The sequence below is a fragment of the Macrobrachium nipponense genome, chromosome 2, assembly GCF_015104395.2.
Source record: "Macrobrachium nipponense isolate FS-2020 chromosome 2, ASM1510439v2, whole genome shotgun sequence".
Lineage (NCBI taxonomy): Eukaryota > Metazoa > Arthropoda > Malacostraca > Decapoda > Palaemonidae > Macrobrachium > Macrobrachium nipponense.
The window spans coordinates 125,201,691-125,226,158 of NC_087201.1; the positions used below are offsets into that span (position 1 = coordinate 125,201,691).

The window sequence follows — 24,468 nt, forward strand, 5'->3', positions numbered from 1 at the left end:
CCAGCTAAGCCATCAGTAATTGGGATGTGCAGAATTTTTAAAAATTGCTTTGAAACCAGCTACTGAAACATTAAATCCGCCGTCAAGTATGCGAATATATAATTTTTCCGTAATTCGTAAGAATTAATATCAGAAGTAAATTGCAACAATAATCGCTTGTTTATTAGTCGGTCAGCATTTACATAGTTTTATTTTGCTGTGTTCGATTTTTGGATTGAAATTCTGTTCATTTGTATTTTAACTTGATTCGTTCATTCGCATTCCACATAATCCGTCTGACCCCTTATAAATGATGCCTTAGACACAGTGCAAAAATAGCACCTTGAGGACATAGCGATGACATAGCTGAAGATAATTTTTTTTTTCTTTTTCTAACCCCATGAGCGTCTGAAAACCGTTCCATGATGATTTCAGTATTTTAGTATACTTTTATTTTGATTTTATTATGTCAGTATCTTATCAAACATATATTTTCCTCAAGTCTGACCTTTTTGTTATCATTAGTTTATCAGGATTAGTTTTTAATGTTAATTTTTTTTCCTGCGGATATATCCATTCCCTCGTGTGCGGGTTTGTCAGTTTCGTCGGAGAGGGTTCATCATTAGTTATCTCATTAGATGTAAAACAGACAATTGATATCCGTTTCCGTTTTCCCTTTGGAGTGGGCTTATGATTAACAAAAATGAGGTTTTTAGGCTATCGAGGGGAAAAAAACCTCACTTTTAGCTTGGGAAGGAAATATTTTGACGATATACAAGTGATTTTTTCCTTCTCTTTGTATTTTTTCCTATTCTTTTCTTCTTTTGTCTGCGTTGCAGTAGTACGAAATTATTAATTTTTTTGTCATCTCGGTTTAGCATATACTTGTGAAGAAGACAATGAGAGAAACAGACCGAACTTGATTGTTAGAGAGAGAGAGTAGGAGAGGGGAGAAGAGGAGAGAAGACCAGAGAGGAGAGAGGAGAGAGAGAGAGAGAGAGAGAGAGAGAGAGAGAGAGAGAGAGAGAGAAGGAATGGCTTTACATAAGTTGGTGCACCCTTGTTGTGACATTGAGACTGGTGATTATTTCCGAAGAATTTGTGGATTCAAACTGAATTATAATTTTATAACAAATAGCAAAGACATCAGTTAAACATAATGTATATACGAAGTTCTTTCATTCTTTGTTGCCAGTTGGTGCTGTTTATGTTAAACAAGCATCGTGATTTTTCATATCAGTACAACATGATCTGATTTTTCATTTTGCTGATAAGATCAGGACTACTTTAACAGGGATACTTAGCCGAACAAATACATTGATGCTTATCCAGGTATTCAACTGTGTAATGTCATTCCGCGTTATGCACCAAATGACGATAATGTTGGTGTACTGTACGCAATAACACCGGCTGCAAGATTGCTTCATTTAGCGAGCTTACGTCAAAGTGCTGCTAATGCACATTTTGATACAGGAGCATATTGGTAAACTGGTTGTTCGTTTAAAGCTGTGTTTCAGTAATTGCTTCCATTGCCTTCAAGTCGTTGTTCGACATGTACGCTCGCCTGTACTTTCATTAGGTTGGAATGCTGTAGATACAGTATGTATGCATGTATTCAGTATGATCATATATATGTCTGTGAAAGGAATGTAGGTAGAAAATTAGATGATGCGCATTCATTTACATAACCGACAGCTTCAGTCACTTCCTCAAGTGAGGTGTATAAAATTATATGTATTTTATGGCTAATATCAGTCAATGTGGCCTTTCTAAGATCATTTTTGTATAATCTTATGTCATGATCATTGATATATTTTTTTTTATTCACAGTTGATAATATATAACTGGGACCGTTTTTCCACCTGATTCTTCCCCTCCACAGTGTTCTGTGCCGCATAGCTTGTAATCGTTCATTCAAACACATATGACCTTCTTTTTATTATCTCTCTCTCTCTCTCTCTCTCTCTCTCTCTCTCTCTCTCTCTCTCTCTCTCATTTTGTCAAAAATGTTCTAAGTGGTTACCCAATAACATATTATATACTAAATATATGTGTGTGTTTGTGCGTATATATGTTTGTGTATATAATGTATATCTGTTTGTATCTCTCAGTATTATTATATGTATATATATATATATATATATATATATATATACACACACACACACACACATATATATATATATATATATATATATATATATATATATATATATATATATATATATATATGCACAGCAACAATTTATTAGCAGTGTCCAGGCTTTTGGTGATGGATGCTACCATATTAATAAATGTTTATTATATTGTGTGTGTATATGTGTGTATATATATATTATATATATATATATATATATACATATATATATGTATAGTATGTATGTATATATTTATATATATATATATATATATATATATATATATTATATATATATATATTAGAGATGGTGGAAAAGCAGATGATTTTTTCTCAGATAATATATTTCCCATATACAGTTTATTTCTGTATAGCATGTACCTCAGTTTACATATTTATTGATATTACATTTGAGCGCAAGTATTGTGTGAGTTCGCAGTATACTAGTATGTGTAAGTTATTTGAAAGTTAGAGAGAAAGAATAACAATCGTCGGTGTTAAGGATTTAGACTACTTCTGAGACAATTAAGAGAACATCCCTTTTAAAACAGAGCAGCCTGTGTGCAATTGCTTACTCGGTTTTTCGTGCCAGCGCATATTTTTACCTATTATTTTATTGCCTCGTTATCTCTCGATATCTCCACCGATTTATGTTATCGAAATGTTACCAATATGGTAAAAATTTATTCCTTTTTGGCTAGGCCTTTTTTTTATCATGAAACACCACCACCATATACAAGCAAATATACATAGACGCACGAATGTTTATTGCTTAATTTAGCCTCTACTACTTATAATATAAACATATTATTGCAAGATTATCATATGATTTTATGAATATACATGAAAAAAAATAGAGAAAAAGATTTTTATTAAGACTTTGTACTTTGAAGTGAAGCAGTATAATGGTTACGAACAAGTTGGTTGTACTTTTCATTCATGTAAAAAACCTTACATCATAATTAGGTAGTAATTTGGACCGACTGCTGAAGTAAATAGATCATTACGTACAACGATACCTTACAATAGTGATCCAAATTGAAATCATATGTCAGTGGAAGAGATATGAACTTAAATAAGAATGAATGTTGTTGAATCGTACCATGTGTTTCGGTTTCTTGAGAACTGTCTTTAATATCATTCCGAACTTTCATCAAATATGGAACATACAGGAAAAAGCCCGACTCGGCAGTGCACGTCTCTCCACAAGAGCAGTTATTAGAGAGAACCGAGTTTGAATTCGCCTTCGTAAAGGACTAAATTATCTCCGTAAATTTATTCTCATTAGTTTACCCATCGTATAAGATCTAGTGAAAGCCTCATTTTCCTAGTTGTGTTCTTGGGTTTAGTTCTTCCCATTATTCTTTTGTTGTCCTCTTTAACTAACTTTCAGGTATCATCATTTATTTCCGTTCACTTCCAGTATCCAGAAGACAATTTTGAATCAATCATTTCTTACTGAGTACATGAAATGCAATGGGTACCCGCAATAGAGTCAGTATCTGAACAAGCAAGAGTCTCATATCCTAATGTTTTATTGTTTTGATATATGATCCCTCCTGAGTTGAAATGCTTTCTTGTATTCCCTTCCTCGTACAAATTAATAATAATTATTTTGTGTAATCTACGACCATACCGTTACTTAATTGCTCTCTCTATGTCTCTTTGCTGCGAAGCGGTCTTTTTTGTTGGTATTTTTTCGTTCAGTGTTTCGTCTAGTAAATAATTTTCCCTTCTCTAAGAGGTTCCCTAGCACCATCTACATACAAACGCATTACACCGTCGTGAATCAACCAAATTTTAATTGCTCAGTTTGGTGACGTTTCTTTTAAAATTAATACTAATATTTAGATTTATTTTTCGGCTTGCGGTTTCATTTGATTCCCTTGGCACTGTGCCCACATTCCTTTTCCTTTCCTCTCCCCCCTTAATTTTCTTGCTTCCTTCAGGAAGAAGGGATTAACCTAATTAGGCTTTCTTCTGTCTCCTCGTCTTGTCCATTAAAAAAAGCATCAGTTACTATTGATATTTCCATGTTTGCTATCTGAAAAATAGCCCTCTTCTATGTTATCTTTAGTATGAGATCCGCCGTAAAGGAAAGAAGAAATAAAAGCGAAACGGGTATTCCCTCTTTGATTTACCAGTGTGGCGCCTGATAATGCTGATAACAAGGGTTGTTTGTCGTTTATGGCCTTATTCTCGGAAGGCCATTCTCTCTCTCTCTCTCTCTCTCTCTCTCTCTCTTGTCAATACATTACAAAATTTTCCTTTCAAGACGCCTTTGCTTCTGCTTACGAACATTTTTGCTTAAAGAAACTCTCGCCAAACCTTTGTTGTTATTTTTCTTTTCTTAGACTCCAATCCTTAACAGTTCTCACGAGGAAAAAATCTTGTTTAGGAAGATTTTTGTTTTCCTCGTGTATTGCTGTTGTTAATAGCATGCCTTATCTTGAAACTCGATATCCGCGCAGCTCGAAAACTAGATGACACGGTCATGTGTCAGTGGCTGACAATTATTGCAGCTTTCTTTGCCATTTGCTCCAAGGGCGATTCAGAATCCTCTTTTAAATTTTTCCCTCGAGTGACGAAGCATCGGACAAATGCTTTCGTATTTGCTTTTCATTCTGGTCTGTAATGCAGTGTTTGTCAAACAGCGTTTTCACAGGGAAGAGTTTGCATGTTTTCGAATGCGACTTCTTTGCGATACAAGGGAATGGTTGGTTGCCAGCTCATGTATTATTTTTACACATAAATACAGTTAAATGTTTGCTCTGTCTCTCTGAAGATTTCATTGCTCCGAAAAGCTGTGTCAATCCTCAGGCTGTTCGCCCGCGATCAAACAGTGACAGAAAAACGAATAGCCTGTTTTTAGTCTTTGTAAACATAAAATAAATATTAGACGTGATTAATGAAAATATCTGTCACACTAACTTTTTACCCAAGTACTCATCTTACTTTATAGCCCTAATTCTGGACCCTTTATGTATGGCATAAGTAAACATTTCTAGCGCGCGGATTATTTGATTGTGTTTCTCGCTGTTTAGTGCTCGTAAAATGATTTATATTTGTATATATCTTTTACCGCAAACACATTTTTTCTGGGGGTTTAACGCCTTCTGGTTTCTCATCAAATACGTATATAAGGGTGAGGTTGCTAGCTCTACTTTGTACTTATATATATATATATATATATATATATATATATTATATATATATATATATATATATATATATATATAATAAAAGGAGCCCATAAAAACACCAAAATATAGAGAGAGAAATAATATATTTTGGTGTTTTTATGGAATTCTGTTATAACGGAACATTTTTACCAGTCATTATACTATAGTATATATATATATATATATGATAATATATAATATATATATATATAAATATATATATAAATAGTCATATATATTATATATATATAAAATATATAATATATATTATATAAAATATAAATATATATATATTAATAATATTATAATATATACACATACATATATATATATATATATATATATATATATAAATTATATATTATTATATTTATATATAGTATATATAATAACATATATATATAATATATATATATATATATATAATATATATATATATATAATATATATGAAAATGTAAATATATATATATAGTCATATATAAATATATATATATATATATATATATATATATATAAATAAATATATATATAATATAGTATAAATTATTATAATTTATATTAACACATACATATATATATCATATATATATATCATATATATATAGATATATATATATATATACATACATACATACATATATATAGATATATATATATATATATATATATATATATGATGAAATGTAAATATTTCTTCCAACAGCTGTTGAATTGAGTAAAAAAATAAAGCAACAGTATCGACAACTTTCAGACTAGCTGATGATTCGTGGATGACGACGACATAGTACATATGCTGTAAAATTTACACGTAGCCATTCAGAACACCTACACGAGAGGTTCATCAGTAGAGTGTAAAAACCCTTCCACACAGTTCTATTCCCCACCATCTTGCCTTCACTCACTCTTGTACTTCCTGAATATTTTTATCATTGATTTCCAATTCCTCTTCCACGCCATTTTTCCAACCTTCTGGAAGTCTTCCTGTCCTTCCGAATAATGATTCTTGTTGTACGCTATTTTAACCATCCTATCATTACCCCATTCTGTCCACATGATTGAACCATCTTTGAAAACATTCAAATCTGTGTTGACCTTTTCTACGCCTCTATATTTCTTTCATTCAGTGCCACATATGGCACACTAACATTTCTCCTTAAATATTTTTTTTATGATGCACATTCATACATTTCAACCTTTGCTTCCTCCCATTCTCTTGCACAAAGCTGCTACCTTTCTTGCTTTCCTTATTATGCGATTCGCTCGTTGTCTCTCACGCTACCGACATCCGTTTTATTCACTCCCAAATGTTTGTATAAATCAACAACGTCCAGTCTTCTACCATCCTCACCAACGTTTTTTACGCCATTTTCTTGGTTTCCATTTACCCTGATAACCTTTACTTTTGCTCACATTTGCCCCAAGTTGTTAGTTTTCTGTAAAAGAAAGCTGTCGTGACAGCTTTGTCTGTTCCTCCGATCTTTTCTCTCCACCCTCAGATCTTCAAAACTACTGAGGCTAGAGGGCCGTAAATTGCCACGCTGATCATCCAACCTCCAATCATCAAACATACCAAATTGCAGCCCTCTATCCTCATTAGTTTTCATGTTATTTAAGGTTAAAGTTAGCTATAATCGTGCGTCTAGCAATGCTGTAGGACAGACCGCCATCGGGCCGTGGCTGAAAGTTTCATGGACATGCAACATTATAGCTACACTGTACAGAAAACTCGATTGCGCCAAAGAAACTTGGGCTCATTTTTCACCCGTTTCCTATTGCATATACTTTCAAACTGTTTTATTCGTCCGCAGTTTCGGTTCATCGTATCCCCAGTCAGTACCTTAAAGTGCAAGGAAGGATCAGCTTCGTGGAAAGCAGGTCCAGCGGGCCCATGAGCCAAATTTAGATTAGAGCGTGTCTCGTGAATGTTGTCTTTGAATTTACACGGATGTCATAACCTGAAAATAATACTGGAGTGATTATGTATCTAAATACGGTTAGAGTGGTGATTTGACAGATTCGGCGGCTACGTGTTTGACATATTGAATGACGCAGGATGTTTTAAAGAATTAACTAGTAAACATTTTTGTGGTAGGATATAAAAAATAACACTATTCATATTCAGTCCCTCATACTAGCAAGTAATTTATTACAGTTTTTTGTCACCCTACATATTGTAATACCTTAAATAACAATTTCGATAGGATACTTAATATATTGGTCTATTCTTAGTTTATGCTTTGATGATAACACACATGCAAACATGTGTGTATATATACATATACATATACATATACATATATATATATATAGATATGTGTATGTGTGTATTTGTATATATATTGTCTATACATATATGCCGTTATTGTGAGTTTTGTTCTCTCTCTCTCTCTCTCTCTCTCTCTCTCTCTCTCCTTGTGCGTGATGAATGATATCCAGCAGTAAAGTTACTCTGTTAAAAAGACAAAATAGGCCAGTCACATTCTCATGCAAGAGCAATTAGTTACACTCTTGGATACGGCGATCCCTTTTGTATTTGGTTGTATTATTTTGCTGCGTGCGCGCGCGCTCGTGCGCGTGTGAGAGAGGAACAATCAGACAAGGCGTCCACGAAAGGGAGCAACCTCAGGAATTTGTTAGAGCGTCCCCCATTGCGTATTCAGGAAGCGTTTGTGAGATATTTATAGTTTGTAATTTAAGAGACGGGGATCGGCCTGTGCTATTTATTATTGTTCTCCGTGCAATGGCCTGAGTGCCTGCTTTCCTGACGCCCACAACACTTGGGAGCTGAAGATTTCCTTTTCACTTTTCGGATGTTTTTCGGTATGCGGAGGCGTGATTCCGAAAAATAATTTCTGGTCGTGTAAGCATTGCCCTCTTTGGGGGTTATGTGTTTTATCTTCGCAAAAGTCGGAAGGTTTGAATAATTTTGATGCTTGCTTATTATCTTTGCAGATATTCCGCTTCAGCTATAAAATACTTAAAGCCAGAGTCACGATTTTTTTTTTTTTTTTTTTTTCCCGTGATCTTGTGCTCTTGTTCCCGTGTCTCTAGGCCTCAGCTTCAGAGACAAGTTCATAAAAGGGCGGCGTTTTTTAGGGATGTCAGAATAAATTAACAATACACTGCTGAGTTCTTTTTGTTAGTAAAATCTCTCTCTCTCTCTCTCTCTCTCTCTCTCTCTCTCTCTCTCTCTATCTTCTCTCTCTCTTCTCTCTTTTTCATAAGAGGTAAATAGATTAAACTTTTTGTACCGACCCCATATATATATATTATATATATAATTTATATATATATATACATATATATGTGTGTATGTATATGTATGTAGTATATATTTTACGAGTATGATGCAGTATAGATTCTTGATTGTGGTGTTTTGGTACTCCCATCATATATGCCGCGTTATCTGTTGCCATATGTTGCAGCATATAAATGATATCATCGTATACCCTGTTCAGTGTATCTCTGTAGGCTTACTTTAGTGATACATCAATTACTCGACGAGGTGACTTTATAGAGTGCAGAGGTGTCCCCTTGAGGGTGCGTGATTCTCTTCATCAGCAATAACTTAGACCTTAGATTTCTCGTTTGTTTCGTGAAGGCTTTGTATATGCGCATTTTAACTTCCAGAAGAAAAGGAAATAAATTAGTTTGTGAATTATTGACCTTCAGTTGATATTGTGCAAGTCATCAGTGGAAAGTTTTGGGATATGTCTTTCAAAGTCATTATTACTTTTATATGATAAATTTCTCAACTGACGTTTTTTTTTTACTTAACGATAATTCATAGAATTGTCACATTGGTTCCTATCGATGACTGCTCCGTCGCTTTTGTGTAATATATAATCATTCATTATCATCCTCATATATATTATCATTATCACACGTAATAATAAGAACACCAACAGTCACCACACCACAGACTCCACTAGTTTAAAGTGCATCAGTATTAGGTCTGACCAATGCAAGTGTTCATTATATGACGACAAGACTTTTATTTTCTTAGGAAAGAACAAAGCTTGCACTTGTATGAATTATAAGCAGGGCAAATTCCAAATGATAAAACCAAGATCTTTGGTCTCTTTTGTTAACCCGACAGGTAATGAAAACAGCTGTTGCTCCAGACTTGCTTTTTCAGTAGGTAGCTGGACAATAGAGATGCAATAAGGAAGGAATTTACTGTTCCGACATCTTTTTTTTTATATTTATATCTTTGATTATTAATTTTTTGGGATGTCGCAAAAGTGAAACCTCATTCAAAAACCCGAATGGCCTTCTGTATTCTAATTCTTGACCTGCTTAAGGGAATTGATTGAATGCACATTTTGTGCTTATACAAATGCGAATGTGGTTTTTAAACGGTATCTATAAACATCTTGGATCTTATCCATGTCAGAAAGTAATGTATTTCTCGTCTGTTAAGAGTTTTGTTTTGGTATGATCGACCATAAAATGTGTGTGGTGGCTGAACAAAACCAGTGGCAATCAAAGCAAAAAATAGAAGAGCTCCTGAGTTCTTCCGTGATTGAGTTAGATGTGCCTGGAATTTGGAATTCGGAGGACGAGGCCACCAATTTTGCCTTGCAGGTGTTGGTGTCGCAAACTTGAGCCAGTGACGAAAGTGAGTGAATTTATTTTCCCGAACGCTGCAGGGATTTCTGTTGATAAAAGATAGGCACTCTTCTCTCTAACTTAGGTTCCACTTCCCCTGGCCTCTACCAAACGCTAATAAAGTCTACTTAGAGTTTTTCTGTTGAATTCATGTAAGGGTATCTACCTTTGCGAATAGGCTTCTTTGGTTGTCAGCAGCAACGTAATTCCTTGACAAATCTGCTAGATAAATCGGAGTAGTTTGGTCATATGCGTGATTTCGACAACTTTGGAATTCGCCTCTCTGAGGACTAAATCAGAATCGACCAATAGATGATATGGTACCACGACAGGACTTTTGAATAGGGGATGAAGTAAAGCATTGAGAATCGTTATCTCCATGACAAGTTTATATCTGTTTTTCTCTCTCTCCGTAGTCGTTTTTGAAGAAAATTTAAATCATCTTATAGTTTTATCAGCATTTTAGATGTTCAGCTTCCTTCAAGCTTTTTGTTTGGGAAGTGGTGGGGGTGGGGGTGGGGGCGGTTGTTCAGATGACGTCGTTCATCATGCTGATTGATACTCTTTCTAGAAATTTCCTTTTATGCTTCGATAAATATTTCCATCGTCAAAGTTAAACTGGCTTTATCCTTCTCCGTTTTTTTCAGCAGGATTTGGTGCAAAGGAGACTGCGGCCTTGCCCGTTCCGTGTAGTAGGCCCTCTTTCCTCAGTGAGGTGTGTTAAGTTTGCAGTTTTGGTCTTCTCAGGCAGCGCCACAACACCCGACAGGCCACCACTTCCATCAATAATTATTCCGGGGAATTCATTTACTGCGCGTTGCTCGGTTCAGTGGATATCTTTCCCTTTATTACCCAGCTGGAATTTTCTTCCCGTTTCCATTTTCCCAGTGGCCTGTAATCATCCATCCTTTATGAGGAAAGTGTATCGCTTCCGTCGGGGTTATGCCTCCACTCTGTTTCCTTCCCTATTCCTTTATTCCTTTCATATTTATGGGATTTTTTTTCCCAGGATGATTTAGTCATCCTGGGAAATGTTGTTGTTTTAAGTTTCGGCTTTGTTTTAATTGGTCGGTATCCATACATCAAAATCGAAGAGTTTTTCTTGTTTTTGCATTAACCAGGACATATGATAATTCTTGTGTTCTGCCGTTTATTTCCGTCACACATTTTTTTTATACCACGTGTGCTGCTTCCAAAGGTTCCTCTGATGTTTGCAGCTGCCTTCTGTCAGGCTTTGCGAGATTTTTCTTACTCCCGCAATCAGTATCTCCATATCTCAGAACCCTTTTCTTTGTATTGTTTTTAAGAGTGATTGGTAGAGCTTAATTAAACCTGACTTTTGATAAAGCCCACAATTTGTATACTACTACGTGTCAGAAGCAGGTTGTAAGTATTCGATCATAGGTTGGATACGAACATTTGAATAATCATAAAAAACATTAATATTTTTCTTCAGTTCTGTCTAGTATACAAGGATTTGTATTTTTTTTTCAAAGGTTGTCAGGTTTTCGTATTCGTCTTTGGGATTTCGAATATGGGTCGTTTACGTAATATTATAAGAGTATTTATTTTCAAGATTTTCAACAACAGTTAAGCAATGAGGCAAAAACACTTTGATATGAAGTTTTTGGTGTTGATTGAAAAATAGAATTTGAAAGGCTGTCTTTTACTTCTTAATAAGTGAACATCATATGTATGAATTATGTCTTACTTTTATAAGCCGTGATTTTCAGAATTAATGGGCTTTTATATATATATATATATATATATATATATATATATATATATATGTATATGCATATATATATATATAATATATATATTATATATATATTATATATATATGTATATATATACTATGTGTGTCTTACGTTGCACCTTGCCCCAAAAAGAAAAAAAAAAGTTGTTAGAAGCATTCGTCAGCCAGTTACAAAATTGGATAGTAATTGCAATTTCATCTTTCTCAGCATTCATGAAAAGAAATGAAGTAAAGACCTGACAAGACAGGTTATTCAATACAACACCGACACAATGAAATAAGATTAAAGAAAGGAATACAATTGGATTTACTGCAACAAATATAATTTTGTGAAGGTGCACAAATCCAAAAGAAAGTGGGTTTCTAGAAATGGAAGAGGATTTACCACATCAAAGCAGAGGGTAAGGAATGACAACACCGAAGAGAATGAAAGGCAGTTCCTGTGAAAAGGTTGGAGGAATCGAGCTCAGTCTTGTCTTCTGGCTTTTGTGCAAAACGCTGTAAATAAATTTTATTGTATGTGTGGTCGGTTAAGTAACCTGTTGGTTGCTTCATTTCGTGAGTTCTAATGTCTTTGGGACGTGTGCGGAATTAATCAGTTATACTTAAGACCGGATGATTTTCGGTTTGACTTTGTCTTATGTTAGCCACAAATCAGGAAGTGGGGAGAGAGATATTGGGGTTATCCTTTTTTCTTTAATTATGGTTATCGATAAAATATTGTCCATTGATATTACTGTAAATAACAACGAAGAATTGGCGCATTAATGAAAAAACACCTTTACAATGAAATGAGCGGCTTGATTTGATCTATAAATATTTAAATTTCACATGGAACTCAACTCTTTTGTCCGTATGCTTTTGTGTATGAGCACTTCGTTTATTCACCTGTACATAAATGTCCTATGATCATGTGAAAATGTCATGAAATGAAGTGCAGATATATGCTTTGTTTAGGTCACCATCATTATTTTTATATAATTTCATTATTGTTATTAATATATTATAGAATATTATTGCCATTGTAGTCAATTAAATTGGATAATATTGTCTTCGTCAAGAGCATTAAACTGACTCTTCGTTTAGAGTCCTTATGTGTAATGCTTCGTGAATTTAAAGTTTATTTTTGTATGTTCCAGATTTATGGAAAAAATCTTTAATACGATAGTAAATGTTTTTCAGAAGAGGCGCAGAAAGTTGCTATTGTGTGTGCTAGTGAATATCTCTCTCTCTCTCTCTCTCTCTCTCTCTCTCTCTCTCTCTCTCTCTCTCTCTCTCTCTCTCTCTCTCTTCCTTTGTTATACAGTAAAGTGGGGTGTTGGGGAATTTCGGATGGTGTTTGAAACAAGAGAAAGGAGTATTGGACGTGAAATACAGCAAAGTACGAGAGAAGTTAGAAATGTTTTATGGTGAAGTTTTTACGAATCATCTTCAGATTAGGCCAAAGGCCATACCACGATGAAAGCACCGCTTCTCGTCCAATCTTCAGACTAGGTTTCTTGTCCTTGTATAAGTCAACAAAGAAACTCTTAAATAGTTAGTAGAATTTTGTGTGATGTGAGGATTTACCGACATTTTCCTTTTTCGTAATTTTTCTTCTTTTCTTTAACCTTTGGATTTTTATTCTGAAAAATTCAGTTTATTATAATGGGAAAAAATTATTTGCATATTTTTTTATGCTATGGGATGACCAGGTAACTAACTAGCAGTGCTAAATATTTGTATATTATAAATTTGAATGTCGCAGTTGAAATCGTAGGCATTAAAGGCTTTATTATTTAAGATTCGTTATCAAGGAAGATCATCCCAGACTAGTTCAGCTGAACGAACATAGACTTTACAAACGTCAACAAATCCATGGAAACGGACATCATCTAGTCCAATTTCTATTTTCTCATATTTCTTGTTTTATTTTAGATATCGCCATTTATAAGACAAACCAAAAATATACCCGAAAATCAAAAAAAAGAATTTAAAAGAAATAAAACGTATAAAGATTGATTAAGAAAACCTCGTAAATCTTCGCATGTTAATTAAGAAGTTTGCCGTTGGGATTGTGTGCGTATGTACTTGATGAAGGCTGTACTATATTTCAGCCAAGATTAAAATCATTCCGGGAAGCCCTTTAGCCTGTTTGAGACGGGAGGCACAGGTCTGATGTGCGATATCTTCATTGCTTTTCCTTAAAGTAATTGGTAGGTGGAATCTGATAGGAATGAAGTCGGTTCTTCCTTTCTTCATGTTGTGCCTCTCTTTTTGCTGTTGCTGGAGATGTTATAGATTTGGATTGCTTCGTCTAATGAGATTAAGGAGCAGGTCGTTACGTCTGTTGATGAACCTCTCCTTTTTTCATTTCTTCGTCCGAGTCAATCTTATAGCATACTGACATACTACACACACTATATGCTTGAATTAATGGCTTCATGAAACTTAGTCGTTGGGCAGTGTCGATTGGTTATTGTTCAGCTTCCAAACCAACGACCATCACACAGAAGCCTTCTATGCTAAAGCCAAGGACAAATCTATGGAAACCGGTAGTTAAGCATAGGCCATGACGGCCTTCTTTTAGGTGGAGGCACTTCCCCCAGAGGCAGGATAAACAATGAAGGTGAAAAGAGTGATATCAAGTTTTGAATATGCCATTGTCATGATGGTAATGATTTAGACCATGAATTATTTTCATGGTATCCAATTAGCCTATGAAGAGCTGCGACGCTTGGTTTTATTTTGAAAGCTTAGGCCCCTTTTTAAAAATACAAGCGAATATGTGTATAAAGAGGAAAAAACCAAAAGAGTATTGGATTCTACCTGGAGATCGCATGCAGATGTAATCCATTTCAAGACTGAAAAGTATTTCTGATATTTCCCTTCATTATCCCTCTCTTTTGTTCTGCCGTTTCCTTTTGCATCTGACCGTTTGTTTGGTTTCGCACCCCTGTATTCATTGGCAATATAGTAATGCTGATGAATTAAGTGTTGATAAAACATTGCAAACATTTATTATTATTGTTATTATTATTATTATTATTATTATTATTATTATTATTATGATTATTATTATTATTATTATTATAAATATTCTGATTAATTATGTTATTTTTTTTATTGTTTCAGGTGCCTGAATCCGCGATCAGCGTTAATATACGAGTTACCACCGGTAGGAGGTAAGTCGAAAAAAAAAATAATAATAATAGAAATAAAATTTTAAAAAACGAAGAGGCGGAGAGGGGAGAGGTGATAAAAATAAAAGAAATCAGAGAGAGAGAGAGAGAGAGAGAGAGGAGAGGAGAGACGAGGAGAGAGACGAGAAGAGAGAGAGAGAGAGAGAGAGAGAGAGAGGGATAAAAGTATCACTCTATCAGAACGATACTCCATTTGGTCCGGAAACCATAAAATTTTATGGCTCATTTTAGAAATGTACCAGGTTCTGATATTAAGCAAATGGCGATTGGCATGCGCTTGCCCTCGTGTGGGTGTGCATATTGCTTTTTAGGTATTGCCGTTCGGAGCAAGAGATTCTCTCTCTCTCTCTCTCTCTCTCTCTCTCTCTCTCTCTCTCTCTCTCTCTCTCTCTCCAATGTGTGTGTGGTAATTTTATTTCAAGATCTTAAACGGCTTTCAAACGAATATTGTTGATTTAGAATTTCCGCAGAACCAGCTTATCATATAGTGCAAACTATTACAGCGCACCATTAATGCATTTTAATCTGTTACATATGTTAGATCGCTGACATTTCCAAGTAAAAAGATAATAAACGTTATGAAACCTCTCTCTCTCTCTCAAGTCAAAATCATCAGTTAAGAACATTTTCCAGTTAGAATTTATGGTGAGTAGGCGTTTATCAGCAGAACCAGAGAGAAAGCGTTACGTTTGGTTTCGAAGAACCAGTGAAAGGGAATAGGTTTCACCGTCTAACCTGATAATGAGAGTATTGCATAAATAGACTGGATTCTTATCACAACATTTCACAGCAAATGGAGCAGCAGGAAAAACGTGAACGTCTCTTCTGCGTTTCTGTCTATTTGGTATTATAAGCAATGATGTGTTTCTTCTGCATGGTTGGTATGTTTCTGTTTTAAAACTGTTTCACAAGCTACAGTTTTCTTCTCGGGCGATTTTTATGTTTCTTTTAAAAATCAGGTGCTAAAAATTGTTCTAAATATATGTTAAGCATCGTTGTCTTTTTTTTTATTATTATTTTTTATTATGTTTTATAGAATTATGAAATTCCTCTCTCTCTCTCTCTCTCTCTCTCTCTCTCTCTCTCTCTCTCTCTCTCTCTCTCTCTCTCTCTTCATAGGTACCATTTACCATTTACTGTTCCAATTATTAGGCTGCCTCTAAACCTTTCCAGTCCAGCTCTCCTGTTATTTCCTGTGGAAAGCAGTCATCATCGAATTACACGGTTCGGTGACTGCGTCTTCACTTCTGCTGACACGCTGTGGAATTCTCCTCCTGCTTCTGCTTTTTCCTGACACAGATTTTGCATCCATTAAGAGACGAGGTTTTAACATTGACTCTCGGGCTGGGCTCGCTATTTAATTAGCCATTAAGTCGCCGAATGAGTTTTATATCAGGCCCATCCGCACACCGCGGCTTTTGGAAATCAGTGGACCGAGCAGGGGGTCTGCTTCACCCTCAGACCGCATCCTTCACGAGTCACTCATCCTGCCAGTCATCCAATCAAAGGAGGTGGCACTCGTCAACGAGCAACGCTTCGGCCCGAATCACAATCGCTTTCGAAAACCGCTGGGGATTAGGAAGCCTCTTCGAGTTGTCCTTTTCTTTTCCTCTTTCTTTGTTTTCTTGAATTCACACACACTCACACACAGATGTAACATGTATAATATATATATATATATATATATATACATATATATATATATCTATATTTAGTATATATTATAATATATATATATATATCATATATATATATATACATATATATATATATGGTGTTATATGTTTTGTATATATATATATATATATATATATATGATATATATATATATATATATATATATATATATGTTTGCGTTGTAATTCCATTATACTGCAGTGCCTAAAGAGATGTTGGTGGCACCTAGTGGCCTATTATTACTTAATCTACCACTCTGTGAGATTTCATAGCATCTTGCTTCCGCCTCTGTTGGCAATAAGTCAAGCATTAGTCTGCCATAACGTATATATAGATTTACTAGTCCACCCGTAAACACGTCATCAGAACACTTATTCCATTCAATTTATTTCTTCAACTTTCACCCGCCAGCCATCCTCTGCTATTGAAGACATGTACGGATGCTGATCCCCTTATTATTATTACAATAAAATCCAAAGCCGCGGTATGCCTTTCCTCATTATTTTTTATTTTTTCCCATTTTATTATTGTCATTGGAAACGAAATTTTCCTGTAGAAGAAAGTTCCTCTTTTTCTTTGATGCCCTTGGAACACCTGTGAGACCACCTTGTCTCTTCTGAAGTATTTTGTTGATAGTATATGGCTTCCTAATTGTGCATTGCCCTCCTCTACCAATATTATTCCTTACATTATCTCCCTCCTTTAGCGATCATGATTTTCTTGCCTTTTTTCCCCTCAGATCTGGACTTTGCCGGACGAGGAGCCCACAATTAAGAAAGTGGCCTCACTTTTTGTCTATGAACTTAGATTAGTATTTTTACGGTAATAATGAGTCTGTCCAAAACGACCCTATTTTTATGGCTGCCTAGGTGTAAACAAGTCGAGGGTCTCTCTCTCTCTCTCTCTCTCTCTCTCTCTCTCTCTCTCTCTCTCTCTCTCTCTCTCTCTCTCGTTTTATGTAACATAAAGTCTTGCAGGATTCAGTTATTTTTCTGTTTTGAATACTTTGTACCCAGGCCATAAAAATGAGATTCCAACCACATGATGAATTTATCCTTTACAGTGTCCAGAAAAGTGTTTGTTCTCGTCTCTGTGTAACGAGCAACGATACATGGTAATAAAAATTCTTTTGGCAATATCTCATGAAAATTCTGCAATTGACTGATAGAGTTTAATTCGGTAATCTTCCGTGTTCTCTGTTCTTCAGGTAGTGTAGAGTGACATATTTCTGTCTATATTTCAAAATAAATAATATCAGTAGAATTTCTCTCTCTCTCTCTCTCCTCTCTCTCTCTCTCTCTCTCTCTCTCTCTCTCTCATACAGAGTTGGAAGTCAGTACTTATATAACGTGGTGTTCGTTACAACGAAACATAAGCGTGTCTAAAAATGGCTCTTTAGCTACGTTTAACTCCCACCAGTCATTAGAAGCTGGCATTTTTTTCTGGATTTATAGCTTTCTCTGTATATGGAACAGGTATTGCCCGATCAACGAGGTGACGTCGGATATATGAATTTACCCACTTTGCTTGTGCGATGGAAAGATTCCTTCTTCTTCTTCTGTCGCTATTATTGTTATTATTTCGAAAGAAAACCCTCATTTAAACAAATTTCATTAGAAATAAATGGTCGTCGGCAGTTTTTCATATTGCATTTCCTGCATATGGGTGTGATATATATATTGTTCTTTGAGCATATCTGGTTCTTAGGGCCTGGTCTTGTCCCGCTGTTAGCATTCCCTCTGTTTCCTTCTTGGGTTCTCCCCTCTGTAGCCATTGCCATGTTTCATCGCTGCCCAGTTCTTTTGTGCGTCTCATGTACTGGTTTGATGTGCCATTCCTCCGATCTGTTTGTCATTCTCCTGGCTGTATATTTATGGGTCTTCGAGTAATATTATTATTTTTATTTTTCTCTATCCTCCAATTCGACTGGGTGGTATTTATAGTGTGGGGTTCCGGGTTGCATCGTGCCTCCTTAGGAGTCCATCACTTTTCTTACTATGTGCGCCGTTTCTAGGATCACACTCTTCTGCATGGGTCCTGGAGCTACTTCAGCGTCTAGTTTTTCTAGATTCCTTTTCAGGGATCTTGGGATCGTGACTAGTGCTCCTATGACTATGGGTACGATTTCCACTGGCATATCCTATATCCTTCTTATTTTTATTTTCAGATCTTGATACTTATCCATTTTTTCCCTCTCTTTCTCTTCAACTCTGGTGTCCCATGGTATTGCGACATCAATGAGTGATACTTTCTTCTTGACTTTGTCAATCAACGTCACGTCTGGTCTATTTGCACGTATCACCCTATCCGTTCGATACCATAGTCCCAGAGGATCTTTGCCTGATCGTTTTCTATCACTCCTTCAGGTTGGTGCTCGTACCACTTATTACTGCAAGGTAGCTGATGTTTCTTGCACAGGCTCCAGTGGAGGGCTTTTGCCACTAAATCATGCCTCTGTTTGTACTGGTTCTGTGCAAGTGCCGGGCATTCGCTTGCTATGTGGTTTATGGTTTCATTTTTCGTATTGCTCTTCCTACATATGGGAGAGATGTTATTTCCGTCTATCGTTCTCTGAATATATCTGGTTCGTAGGGCCTGATCTTGTGCCGCTGTTACCAATCCTTCAGTTTCCTTCTTTAGCTCTCCCCTCTGTAGCCATTGCCATGTGTCATCGCTGGCTAGTTCTTTAGTCTGTCTCATGTATTGTCCGTGCATTGGTTTGTTGTGCCAGTCATTATTATTATTATTATTATTATTATTATTATTATTATTTATAAAAAAAATCTCTGATCACATGTCACAAAAATGATGAAGAAATCCAAATGATGTCAGTGTGGAAAGATCTGGTTTTGTATATATTCTTTATATATATATATATATATATATATATATATATATATATATATATATATGTATATATATTACACTGACATTGTGGATTTCTTCACTATTATTATTATTGCTAGAGTTCCTAGGAAACCTATTAATGTATTACCAGTATCATACTGATCGATTGTAGGGCAAATATAGGGGAAAACTTTAGATGTAAACTTGAAATTTAAATCTTTAATACCTCTGTATCTGAAATTTATAATGAAATGATGGTGGTATAGGTCACATGACATGGTGACCATGTTGGATTTTGCCGAGGGCTCAATAAGATCTCCAGAAAGGCTGGTGGAACATTTTTCATATGCATTATTTACACATACAGTCAAGTGAAAGCTGTTAAATTGATATCTATCTTCTGGTAAATTAAGCTTTGTCGTCCAATTTTACTTGTTCGTCACGTTACTCAGAATTTGTAATTAGTTGTCTCACTTTTAAGCTATTTGTCTGGGTTCATTCCAATTCAGTATGTAATGGTGAATATAAAAATTAAAAAGAATATGAAAAGGGAGTTTAAAGAAAAAAATTCAATTCCGAGATAGATAGACAGATAGTTACATGGATAGAAATTTATTAACTATGACGTTATGCAATTAATAAAAATATAATTTCGTAAATGCGGTCCAATAAAAGGACATGAACTCTAGAGTACACGTAAACCTTCAGAAAAAAAAATCTAAAACCAGAATATATCAGCTGCGGATAGAAGCTGAAGCGACAATGGATATTAAAAGATAATACCGAAGCTGGGGTAACGCTGAAAAGTGAAATACAGAAAGAAATGTATGAACAAGTGGAAAGGAAATGAAAATAAACAGCAAATGAAGTTTAAGAGACTGAAAATCACGGAGTAGAATGATAGTAATATGAATAATGATAAACTTGAGAGCAGGTAAGGCAAATCGTAAAGCTAATGATAATAATGTCATTTCCTAGTGGTATAATTATCCTACGTTCACGTACTCTGTCTGAAAGAAGAACTTCCCCAAGTAAGGCGGGAATGACCTAGTTTCTTATGGCTTGCTGCCGGAGACCCTCCATAAATAGGAAGCGAATACAATTACCTTCTGCAATCTCTTCTTTCAAGCTGGAGAGGATGTGAAGGGAAGCATAAGTAATTAAGATGGTTATAATAATGACGAGGAAGAGGAGTGAAGGAGAATGTGATGAGAAAGAAAAGGTGTCGGATTGGGATGGCATCAGTGGTAGATGTTAAGTAGCATATCTCTTTAAAACATCAGGGCGGAGGGCTTGATATTCTCTATGGTCGTTAAACCACGTCCCGTGGTGCTTCCATTAATGTGTAGTAATTAACGTCAAGATCTACAGTAAGACTCCTAGCAATAAGGAAAAGTTCGGTTTCCTTATTTTCAAGTAACTTGACATCGTAAAATCGAGCTATTTTATAATTCAGGAATAAGTACTACCTGAAAATGGTTAAGTCTCTCTCTCTCTCTCTCTCTCTCTCTCTCTCTCTCTCTCTCTCTCTCTCTCTCTCTCTCTCTCTCATAGTTGTCGTAGTATCATTATCTCTGCTGTTGATCATTTGTTTATGCAAAGACTGCATAATGCGTGCTGTAAAAAATTCCTATTTCGTAATTGGTTTTTTATCCTTTCTTGACGTCTCGCCAAATAATTTCCGGTTAGTATGGCGTTTGTGCATCCTTCGACGTTGGCAGCTTCGGCTCAAAACCTTTTTTTTTTTCTCCTGTTTTTATGATGCAGAATTTCAGTTCTTTGTCAACAACATTTTAATGTTAAGCAAGTTACTTAAATTGTATATACATAGCATTGTATATATAGAGCACATAATATATAATAACTTAATATATGTTTTATATAATATTATATATATATATTATAATTTATATATATATTAATTTATGTTTTTATTATTATTATATAATATTAGATATAATATATAATTTTATATATTTTATATATATAATTAATATATATATATGCATATTCATAAAAAGCTGATACATTTATGTAGTCTATTGTTTTGCAAAACACACACACTTAAATAGAACGGAAAACATGAACCATTTAATCATGGATATATTTCTCTCCAAAAGTCTCGAACACAGTTTTATGGAACGAAAAGAATTAACTTTCACACATATAATATATATATATATATATATATATATATATATATATATATATGAATAACTTGATCACGAAGTATATAAAACGTGATGCTATGTATAAATAAAGGTTTTTGTTTTTTTGCCACGAAGGAAAAAATGAAAAAACGAGTTGGCCGAGTACTTTCGGTCTATTCGGACCCTTTACTGAGGCATACTCAGTAAAGGGTCCGAATAGGACCGAAAGTACTCGGCCAACTCGTTTTTTCATTTTTTTCCTTCGTGGCAAAAAAACCTTTATTTATATATATATATATATATATATATATATATATATATATATATATATATATATATATATATATATATATATATATATAGTGAAAATTGAAGGGGGTTTCATTCAACCAGTAGACGTCTGTCGGCGGCGCGAGATGAAGGGTAATCTTTTATTCCTATTATATGTACTTTTATTGTAGTCGCGACGTTTCAAGACATAAAAGTCCTATTTTTAAACTAAAGAAAGATAAAAAGAAGTTAAGATCACAAACTTGGAATACAAATGAAAAGTTTAAAAAGTTACACAAATATAAAAATCAAGTACAAAAGTAGGGAGGCGTCATAACCATAAGTTGCTGAAAGAACAGACCGAGTGACATCTCGGGCCAGGTCAGCTTCGACTTGAACTCACGAGAGATACGGAGGTGTTGAGGAAGACTGGGTGTTCAACTGCGGAACGAGTTGTTTAATGAAGAGTGATTCTAAAATAGTTAAATGCTGTTCGTTAGGGGTTTGGCCTATAATTTTAAAATCTTTGTAATTCATGTCATGTTTACATTCTTTGTATGTCCACGTATACATGAAAACTCAGGATTAGTTCATTTGACAACTGTTCTGAACTAACGCCTCGATGAGAATCCAATCTCACTTTGAGTAACCTCCGTGTGTAGCCGACGTACTTCCATAGATTACGTCTAGGGCAATTAAATAGATATACGACTCCTGAGGTTATCAGTGGATCGAGTTTCTCCTTGTGTTTAAATAAAGATCTAATATTCATTGGTTTGCAAGGTATTGGTCTTCATTCAATTGCAGGGAAAAAAATTCGGTTAACTGTTTCAATTCCTGAAACCCGTAAAATCAAAATGTTGAAATAGTCTGTAATTCAGAGTTGAGCTTCCATCAATCCCAAACCTATTAGAAACATCAGAATAAGTGACAGCTAGAGGTAAAGCCGAGGAAACTTTACCAGGAATGTCACAAATGGGCATATTTGATCCTGGATTACCAGTCATCCACGAATCACATGCCCTGTTAACACATTTCTTTAGAGGTCTATAAACACTAAAATCCAGGGGCTGCAACTTGTGAGAGTAATGTGGAGGAAATGATAAGACACTAATCTCATTATCCTTCCAAAAATACAGAAACAAAACGTAAATTATATAAATAAATAGGCTTGCTAATGTTATCAAATAACGTGTGCCTACTTGCCCCATCCCTACCATTTGGTACAAAAACACTTACCAGTCCACACCAAGAAGCCTTGAATTATTAATTTTAATGGTATAAAATCTTTAAACCATAAGGAAAACTGTGCTATAATTGAAAAATAATCTTTATGAATGTATAGATGTTATAGCAAATAACAGAAAGATAAAAATATTTACTTACTACCATCAAAATCAAAATTTTTCTCATAAATTCGACCTCTTACGCTCTATCTCTATAGAATTTTACTGGTAATTGAGAACCACGTGGCAATTACACAGTACATATATGTATTAGAGTCATCTCTTGGTAAACTTTAAAGTTATTTTGAGTGTGCCAACTTACCCCTGTAGCCATCTACCCCCGATCTCACCTACGTATCAAGAAAGTCGTGTAAATGTCACGGAATTGTTGAATCAGGAGTCAGGACTGTGCCTATGCTGAATGAGTGCTAAAGACAGCAATTATGATGACGAGGTAAGGAGGTTGCTGCACTTTGAACAACTTAAGCTTTTTTACCTCTTTTGCGTACTGCATGAATATAAGTACTACCTTTTTCAGGGAGGACTGAAGAAAGTGTTTTCCATGATGTTCTCATACTTTTTCATCTGACGGAGACGAAAGCATTTTCTTGAGTGTGTTTTTCCCTTTCCCTTTGACTGGTGTATGATGAATACTTTTGATGGAGAAGGAGAGATTTTTGAAAATACGTTTTAAATCTTTGATATATGAATATCACAAATATCAAGCTACGAATGTTGCTTGTGAATATAAAAAAATGTCACGTGTAATTATGTATGTATATGTATATGTGTGTGTGTGTATGTATATATATATATATATATATATATATATATATATATATATATATATATATATGAATAATTATCACATCACCGTGATTCATATAAATTTTCTAGCTACAAATGTCCTTTAATATCTAATTCGCTCTACCTCGGAATTAATATATTTTCATATATGTAAGCCGAAGGGGAATTTTTTCGTTTTAGTCAATAAAAATTCCCCTTCGGTAGAGCGAAATAGATATTAAATGACATTTGTAGCTCGGATATTTATATATAAATATATATGTGTATATATATATATATATATATATATATATGTATGTATATATGTATGTATGTGTGTATATATATATATATATATATATATATCTATATATATATATATATATATATATATATATATATATTAGGGCTCTCGCCTTGTTATGATAAGGCGCCCTCTGATGGTAATGTTTAGAAGTACCTATAATCTTATACGCTAAGTCGGTTGGTATTGCACTTCCATCTTCAATGGAGTGTCTGGGGTTTTGTAGATCAACTTACGAAGTCGGTATTATCTTTACGACGATGCGTTAAACTCATGGTTCGGTGAGGTTCTTGTAGAAAACACAAGGTATAAAAATAGTATATTCTTCTGAAGTTTTACATGATGAAGATCAGGTA

The 24,468-nt window shown here is 34.7% G+C and overlaps 1 protein-coding gene across 5 annotated transcripts in view; it reads left to right on the forward strand.

Annotated features, from left to right (window-relative positions):
- Nucleotides 1-24,468, forward strand: part of LOC135220969 (uncharacterized) — a 1,037,101-nt gene that overhangs the window by 733,262 nt on the left and 279,371 nt on the right. For all 5 annotated transcript variants that reach the window (XM_064258641.1, XM_064258643.1, XM_064258642.1 and 2 more), the window contains one exon: nt 14,785-14,834. In XM_064258641.1, the coding sequence (XP_064114711.1) occupies nt 14,785-14,834 (50 nt within the window). The remainder of the gene's footprint in view (nt 1-14,784; nt 14,835-24,468) is intronic.